This window comes from Stylophora pistillata, chromosome 6 (genome assembly GCF_964205215.1).
Source record: "Stylophora pistillata chromosome 6, jaStyPist1.2, whole genome shotgun sequence".
In the NCBI taxonomy this organism is placed as follows: Eukaryota; Metazoa; Cnidaria; class Anthozoa; order Scleractinia; family Pocilloporidae; genus Stylophora; species Stylophora pistillata.
The window spans coordinates 1,697,501-1,706,774 of NC_142524.1; the positions used below are offsets into that span (position 1 = coordinate 1,697,501).

At 38.0% G+C, this 9,274-nt stretch overlaps 1 protein-coding gene across 1 annotated transcript; it reads left to right on the plus strand.

The window, feature by feature from the left end:
• Positions 1 to 4,006: 4,006 nt before the first annotated feature.
• Positions 4,007 to 8,777, plus strand: LOC148727692 (uncharacterized). Its single transcript, XM_088725702.1, has 4 exons — positions 4,007 to 4,325; positions 4,497 to 4,625; positions 5,588 to 5,704; positions 8,525 to 8,777. The coding sequence occupies exons 1-4, from the start codon at positions 4,196 to 4,198 to the stop codon at positions 8,632 to 8,634; spliced, it is 486 nt and encodes a 161-aa protein (XP_088581828.1). The 5' UTR covers positions 4,007 to 4,195; the 3' UTR covers positions 8,635 to 8,777.
• The last annotated feature ends 497 nt before the right edge of the window (positions 8,778 to 9,274 follow it).

Here is a 9,274-nt window from a genome sequence, read left to right on the forward strand (position 1 = left end):
AGCCTGTTGGCTGAAGCCAAGAGGCTATACCCCTGAGATTCTTTGACATTTTATTCTGCGGGGCAGGGAAACTGCAGCCTGAGAATGTCAAGTCCGTATCGTCACCAAATAATCTTGCTAACCCATAATCTAAACACTTAGAGATATCATTTATATATATAAGAAAGAGCAGCCGACCTAAAATTGAACCTTGAGGAACACCACATGTTAGGTAATCTATAGATGAGTTGATACCATTAGCATAACATACTTGTTGTCGATTTTCTAAATACGAGGTGAACCAGCTGATTGTTGCAGTTTCTACTCCGTAGTATCTAAGTTTTGTAAGTAAAATATTGTGGTCAACGGTATCGAAGGCTTTTTTCAAGTCCAGGAAAAGAACTCATTAACCATGCCTTTATCAATATTAAAACACCACTCATTAGTTATATCAAGTAAAGGCAGTAAGGGTTGAATGAAGAGGTCTAAATCCGGACTGGTACGTATAAAGAAAGTTATTCTCATTAACATACGTATATAACTGGTCAAATATAAGTCTTTCAAATACTCGTGCAATTTTTGGTAAAACAGAAATTGGTCTGTAATTATTTGCGTCGCTCAAATCACCGGATTTAAAGAGTGGAGAGACCTTTGCTATTTTCCAATCAGATGGAAATACACCAGAGGTGATAGATGAATTAAATAAGTCTGTTAAGTTCTTATAGATTACAGGAGCAGCTATTTTTCAAATTCTATTTGATATTTTATCGATCAGTTGCCTTGTTAATTTTTACCCCATTCAATAATTTTAGCACACTGAAGGCTTCCATTTTTTTAAAATTAAAGCTAGAATCTTTTTTGGTCAAGAATTCTGTAGGAGTAATATTATCTTCATTGACTTGAATCTTTGAAGCTAGATTTGGGCCGATCGCTGCGAAGTATTTGTTCGTGTAATCTGCGATGTCCTCAGGATTTGTGATTGTCACACCACAGTCACTTTTCAATTCACTTATCTTTGTTACGCACGACTTTTTTCCTAAGAGATCATTAAGCACTTTCCACGTCGCCTTTTGATCGCCAGATGCCTTGTTTATGCGTGACCGATAAAATCTTTTCTTTGCTAGTCTTATCTCTTTATTGACTAAATTTCTTGAAGTTCTATAAGCCGTCCAATCCTCTAGCATACCGGTTTTAGTTGTTTTCCTTCTTAACCAATCTCGCTTAAACATCAACTGTTTGATGTTTGGATTTAACCATGGAGAAGGTTTGTTACGTACTCTTCTGGTGCAGCAAGGAGCATGTTTATCAAGCAAGCTGAGAAATACTTTAGTACACGCGGCTAGCGCGCGGTTCACGTCTTGAAAATTATCAATACACGGCCAAGGCGCATTACTGAGATCTTTCTTTAATTTTGATTCGTCAAAATGCTTAAAATTTCTTGCTTCAAACAAACCTTGGTCGACCCCTGGGAATCCCTATTTTCCTGATTGCATAAATAAGACAGTGATCACTAATTGAAAGATAGACAGCTAGATAGATAGATAGATAGACAGACAGACAGATAGATAGATAGATAGATAGATAGACAGAGAGACAGACAGACAGATAGATAGATGGATAGACAGAGAGACAGACAGACAGACAGATAGATAGATCGTTAGATAGATAGATAGATAGATAGGTAGATAGATAAATAGATAGAAAGGTAAATAGATAGATAAATAGATAGATAGATAGAGAGATAGATAGATAGATAGATAGACAGACAGACAGATAGATAGATAGACAGATAGACAGACAGACAGATAGATAGATAGATAGATAGACAGATAGACAGACAGACAGATAGATAGATAGATAGATAGATAGACAGATAGACAGACAGACAGATAGATAGATAGATAGATAGATAGACAGACAGACAGATAGATAGATAGATAGATAGACAGACAGACAGATAGATAGATAGATAGATAGATAGACAGATAGACAGACAGACAGATAGATAGATAGATAGACAGATAGATAGATAGATAGACAGACCGACAGATAGATAGATAGATAGATAGATAAATATATAGATAGATAGATAGATAGATAGATAAATAGATAGATAGATAGATAGATAGATAAATATATAGATAGATAGATAGATAGATAGATAGATAGATAGATAGACAGAGAGACAGACAGACAGACAGACAGATAGATCGTTAGATAGATAGATAGATAGATAGATAGATAGGTAGATAGATAGATAGATAAATAGATAGAAAGGTAAATAGATAGATAAATAGATAGATAGATAGAGAGATAGATAGATAGATAGATAGATAGATAGATAGACACCTTTAACCAATAGTAAAAAATTAAGGAAGTCCCAGTCAAAATCCTAAAAGTAGACTTCCCTGCTATCAATAGAAGCCCTGGGATAAAATATACTCTGATTACAAATATATATATATATATATGATGTGTGGAAGTCGGAAAAAAAACAACTACAGATACATCCCTACAGACCTGTTTCGTGGTTGCCCACTCATCAGGGGATTTTAATGGCAGAATAATGCGATACCCTCGCTTATATATTACACTAATTGCTAATTAACATGGTTTATGCGGTGTGAAAAGTGTCAAGTCAGCTGTTGCGTAGGAGTGCTTTGTTTCTGTGTCGGCAGGAAGAGACGAGTTCGTTACGCTTGTTGAGTGTTGATAGGTCTGGGTGGCAGATGATTAGGAATTTCTCTTTAAGGCATAGGTTGCATCGTTTGCATGAGCTGTTGTAGGGCAGGTGGGAAGATAGGATGCGCCAGGTGATGGAATAATTGATGTTGTTGTCTTTATGTGTCCAGATGTGTTTGCTGAGTTCGGTGGAGTTGCGGTGTTTTGCGTGTCGGAATGATGAGGTGTGGTTGTTGTAGCGCGACTGAAAGTCGTTTGCAGTGAGCCCGATGTATGTGTCTGTCGTGCTGTTGTCTTTACGCGTAATGGTAGCTTGGTATATGACAGATTGTTGGAGGCAGTTTCCGTCTAGAGGGCATGAGTTTTTCTGTAGTCAGTTGCATTTCTTGTTGTTGTTTGCGGTAGAGGTGTCGGTTGTGGCGGTGGCGTTAGTCTTTACGTGGGAGGTGAGGATTCTTTTGTTGTGGTTGTCGATGATTTGTTTTGTATTGTCCAGGCAGCTGTAACTAAGTTTGATTGTGTTTCTGTTGAAAATTCTGCGGAGCTTATGATCTTTGGGGAAGTGTTTGTCAATCAGAGCGCGAGGAATTTATGTCCGATGTTAGTGCTGGTGTTCTTGGTGAAAGGCGGGTTGTACCAGAGGATGTTGTTGCGTTGGCGGTTCTTGCGACTTTGCGTGTGATAAAGGTATCTATAAAAATGTTTACGACATAAAAAATAAAAATAATGGGAAAAAAGAAAATTAAGATAATTAATGTGAACAAAAATGAATGTAAACAATTCAGTAACCTCCGGGTTATAGTTGAGTCCTATTATTCTCGTTTTTTATAAACTGAGTGTAAATTGGCCACAGTAAAGAGTTTCAAAGCTTACGTTTCGAGCGTTAGCCCTTCGTCAGAGCGAATGACGAAGGACTAACGCTCGAAACGTCAGCTTTGAAACTCTTTACTGTGGCCAGCTTATATTATCAACTCAGTTGATAAAGTTACCTTACTCCCACCGACGCAGCACCACAGTTTCTTTAGAAATTTCCCCCCTTTATCCTATTATTTTCTTCCGTCAAGAACTCGATCGGGCTCGGGTTTTCCCTAATACGGACCGACCTACATGGAAAATATGCGATATGAATTTCAATTTCTATAAATAGACGCTGGCCAGTTAGTCCTAATTATGGGTATATGATACGTTATAGGACGACAGAAAAGCATAGTTTCCACCGATAAGTGTTGTAGCGTACTGGAAACTTCAAATGAAGCAGTTGAATAAAAAAATTAGAAAGCACACTAACATTCTTATTTCAGTTTCTGCTGCTTTCAGCACTCGAACACACTTTAATGCTTTCGTATCAGCTTTCGGAAACTAATTTTAACCCGCATAGACGTATCAGTTTTGAGGGGAAAACTTTAAGACAATTAAAGTTTGACACTGTCACGAGACGATATCTATGAAAGGTTGAGACAACCACGAAATCGTGTAATTAGTTTTCCTCGGCTGGGATACAACAATCTTAGTTGCTGACGACGATTTAGTTACCATGGAAGAAAGGTTGGACTTAAGAGAAACACCAAAAGAAAATACCACTTACATGGAAACTCTATGGAATACCAATCATTTACAAGGTGTTGATATTTTTGCAAACAGTTTTAAAGAACAAGATAACCCCGGTAAGTATGGAAATATATATATATATCTCATTTAGGACGTTTTATTATGTAGTATCGCTGAGTATTTTTATTAGTTGTGGCCATCTAATTTGCCTTATTCGACATAAATTTACCGCTGTAAACTGCTACCTTTCATATTCATAATCCGCGGCCTTTTTTTCCCTATCGCAGGACTCGTCACGGTTCGGAATGCTTTGACGAATGAAACGACTACTAATAGAGGAATTCCGTTTCCATTTATAAAATTACCTGCTTGGGATGCTAACCCGCATCTAAATATCTCACAAGCTCCTGACACAGGTGAGTGTTTTATCTTAATCTTTGGCTACTTGGGCTCTTTTTATTCAATACGAAGACAAAGAGATTGATCGAGTTGTTTTCTGTGAAAAGGGAAAAAACGGAGTGCATGCATCTAAAGAAAATAATTTGGTTATATCAACAAAGTTGAAGTGGTAAATTGGCCACCGTAACGATTACAAAAGCTGACGTTTCGAGCGCTAGCCCTTCGTCGGAGCGACGAAGGGCTAGCGCTCGAAACGTCAGCTTTTGTATTCGTTACGGTGGCCAATTTACCACTTCAACTTTGTTGATATATCCAAGCGACGAAGGGCTAACGCTCGAAACGTCAGCTTCTGTAATCGTTACGGTGGCCAATTTACCACTTCAACTTTGTTGATATATCCAAATTATTTCGTTACTCCCACCGACGCAGCCCCAAACAGTTTCCTTCGAAACTATCAGCCTTTATCTAAAGAAAAGCCTGTTGTGTAAAGACCAAACCGAACCCCACATTGGATCGGTGTTCCAGTCCCGAATCACAGTTTTAAGAACATTCAAGCCATTTTTCTTACTTTAATATCCACTCCAAAGATTTAGGGGCATATTCAGGTACAAAGTGCGTCATTAATAAGTATTGGTAGATGATGAGTGATCGTTTTCATATGACGTCACGGCGGCCATATATTGCGATAGTATGGCAGCCATTCTGCTGTCTAAGCCAATCTTTTGGGATTTAAACTCTTTTCTGATGTAAGTGATATCTTTTGTTCCAATAAATCTACTAAACTGCTCAGCAGGTGACGGAAGACGTCTCATAGTAGAATTTAGTGGTGGCTCATGTTCAGAGTTGTTCTCTGTTTCGGTCTCGAAACAGATTATTATTCATAGCCACAATGCTATGAACAACAATCGGTAAAACACTTGTAGTAATCTTCCTTTTCAAATCTAGATTTCAATAAAGTAATTGCTGCTTATTTTCAAAGGAATCATCGAGCGAGAGTGTATTGCACGGGAAAGAATGAAATTTCGAATTCCATCTCCAAAATCACCTGAGAAAGACACTAATCCCCATGAAAACATCTCATCAACACAAAATAAAAGTAAGTGGTGTTTTCGCTGCATTTTTTTTATTACTTGTAATTTTTTCCTATCACCGTGTTTTCATATTTTGTTTCGTCTTCTGCGGACCTGCCGAATTACACCAATGTTTTAAAAACTGATAACACCTAACAATCAGATTAAGACATGCCCATGTCAAATTCCTTTCCGACATTTTAATTTTTTCAATTTTCTTTTCTACAGTTACACCAACGTTTTCCTAATAAGATGTACCAATATTAAAAAATCTTGCATAACATTGCCATATTTCTATTTTGAAACCTAGATACTCTACTTATTGATGACTATTTTTCTTTTTCTTTTATCTCCTGACTATGCTTTAACCCAGAAAGCTCCGAGAGACAATGTGATTTAGATCATCAGGCTGACTCAAGAGATGGAGTGTAACTGGGTTTTTCCTAATCATGACTTGACGGTTGGTGCAAGAATCATGTAAAAAAAAAGCCTTCTTGGTATAAATTATCATACTCATTCGCAGACGCTATAAAAAGAAAGCAGCCTCATCAAACAGAGAGGCAATTATACTCCCAGTCGCTTCATGGTTAGCTTCAGTAAATCGGGATGACCTCTGACCTCTGGCCTCTGACCTCTGAGCTCTGACCTCTGGCAGAAGCGTTTTACAAGGCTTAAAGACTTTGGAATTGGAGTTTGGGCCGGAAGTGAAGGACCATTAACTACACAGTTGAAAGATAAAAATGGCCGGAGACCAGCAAATCTATCCGTCACATTCTCCAAACATTTTGATAAATATGAGACAAACCCCAAGTCCGGTACAGATTAGACAAAAATAAATCAAAATTTAATCAAAATGGCCAGACAATGGATGTCTGTTATTCTTTCTAAGAAACACAGGAATCTGTTATCCAAGGTGATCACATTTTAATTCCGGCGTCGGTTTTTCGTTAAGATTATTCAACATAACCACAAACTCCATCCAGTTCGACTGTATTTTTCTCTTTGGAGGAAACATTTCTGTAAAATCTCATATAATTTTCAGCTGACACGTTGGAAAAAATATTTTTGCCCCAAATCTGTCCTACTACTATTTTTCCTGACAGTGAATTCTCTCGAGAGCAGTTACATATCTTATCCTTCGTAAGAAAAGGCAACTCTAAAAACACCAATAAGATAACCGCCGAGGATTATTGCTATAGAAAAACAAATTGAGTAGAATATAAAGTTTATTTTAAAACAAAATCAAACGAGGAAGCATGTCACAAAAGCTGTCCATGTATTGACTTGCCAACTTGTTATCGGCGCATGCGCTGCTGTTCACCTTACAAGTTATAAGACATGTGACACCATCTGAAGATTACAACAGCTGTATTACCAATTGAAATAGCGCTGCAGTAAAAGGAATAAGAACGATAAAAAAACGAGAAAACCTCACTTGTTGTATTTCCACATGGACTAATGGCAATGCAGGACTTCCAGTATTTCCAAAAAACGCCGGAAGTGTCTTCAGATAATCATATGCTTCCCGCTTCGGTGCTATCAACCAATCAAGTACAAACAAAAAATGCCTTTTTGCAGAAATAAATCTATACCTACAGCTTATTATATCAAAAGCAGAGACCCGCGAACTTGCTTAAAATCAGGAAGATTCTCGCAGAAAAGCAATGGGAGATAGTGAAAGCAAGCAGGATACAAACGAACCACCTGATCAAGAGCGAACAAGTTCTAGTAAGTTAGTTTAACAAAACTCATCGTCCCCTCTTTCTTTTCCTTTCGAGTGACTGACGACTGAGAAGTAACGCTTCGGTCCTGAAGGAAGATTAGGTTTCTCCAGCACAAGGTGAAAAGCGAACAGGAAGTTGGGGCTGACAAAACGCACAGGATCATGTTACCGTAGGTACTCTCTACCGATATATCGGTCGATACATCGGTCGGAAGTCGGTCGATGCTTGACCGATATTTCGGTCGACACTAGGTTGATAGTCGACTGTTGGCCGATACTCGATGGAGACCCACTGGATAGTCGATAATAATCTCCACCGATATATCGACCGACTATCGACCTAGTTTTGACCAAGTATCGGCCGACTTTTGACCGATATATCAACCGATATATCGACCGATATACGGAACGAGAGCACCTACAGTTAACATGATCCAACGCACTTACTCTTGCTCTTCGTGTGAAACGACCAACAATTGCATAGATATTTGTGTGATGCAATGATCACGAGGGGCGAGCTTCAATTTAGTTTGACCCTCCATGATTCAATATAAGTAATTTCTATAACTTGCCATGGGGATCATTTTGTTACATACAATTTCTACTGTGACTAAGCAAAGACATACTTGGTTTATTTTTTACAAATGCGACAAAGCAAAGACAAAAAGTAAAGAAGTCGAATTTAAATTAATTTGCATATAACATAGGCATGCAGCATCTGATACTTTCAAGAGGTTGAAAATAAATTTCACTGGAAATACTGTGATCATTGTTCGGCTGCCGAGCATATAAACATTGTTTATATGCTAAAAATTTCCTATTTGGCTTTTTGCGCTCTTTTCCTTTTTTTTTTTTTTTTTTTTGTATTTTCTGTGACAAAGTAATTGCAGTAAGGTGTGCATTTCTATCTATATTTGTAGTATGTTGTACAACAGCAAATAGGTTTGGCTTAAAATGATTGGCTCTGTCTCTAACAGGTTCAAGTCATCGAAAAAGGTTCTTTAAAAATCTGCGGTGTCCATACAGAGGATTCTGGATAGTGTCTTGTTGGTCGGTTTTTGTTGAGAACCTCTTAAACCCTCTAACAGGTTCGTTTCCTTCTTTTGTTTTTTTGTTTTTTCAGATGTACGAGGCTCTCGTGGTCCGGAGGAAGCGACGGAGAGAAGCAGGATGTCATTTGAGAGGAGGAATCAATCAGGCGAAAGCAACAATAGCAACTGTACTATTAGTTGATTCTATCACTGAACGAGAGCTCTTAGTGTAAAGCAATAATGTTACCTAACTCTTGCTTCTTGGAGAAAGTCTTTTTCATCTCCTAGATAACTAATAGAGTTACATTTGAAAGATGCATTAAAGAAGTGGATGCATCATCAAAATCCATCGCTGCTGTGGTCTACGCACTTTGATTAGTAAAAAAAAACTCGCCTCCTTTTCAACTATGAAGATGCAAAACTCAGAGCCAACCGTGGCTTGGTCACTTCCGTTCTCGGCTCCCGCGCTTCAGGCCGGCTCCATACAGGTAGTTACTGTGAGTTCTCATTGGTTCGTTTTGAAATTTCCTTCCTTTTGATTGGCCCTTACGATTACGGTACCTTCGGTTAGCAAAACAATTGAAACTGAGAGTTTCCTTCTGTATTTATAGAACTCGTCAACAACATTCTGGCGTCGAAGAAAATTTTCTGGACTAGTGCATTTCTCTGAAGTCTTTGATTCCTTGTCAACTATTTGCAAATTTCGTGGTGACAAGTTTTCTCACCGGCCTTAACATATCTCCGTGCTTAACCTTTGCAACCTGACACCAGTATGCATATTCTCCATACTGTTCTCCATACATTTCCCATAATAGTAATAGTAATCAAAGTTTAATGTCTTT

Excerpts from the sequence above, each read along its gene's own strand:
- LOC148727692 (XM_088725702.1), top strand. The coding sequence starts at position 4,196 with ATGGAAGAAAGGTTGGACTTAAGAGAAACACCAAAAGAAAATACCACT. Across the intron at positions 4,326-4,496 it reads TAAAGAACAAGATAACCCCG|GACTCGTCACGGTTCGGAAT; the intron begins GTAAGTATGGAA and ends TCCCTATCGCAG. Across the intron at positions 4,626-5,587 it reads CTCACAAGCTCCTGACACAG|GAATCATCGAGCGAGAGTGT; the intron begins GTGAGTGTTTTA and ends TTATTTTCAAAG.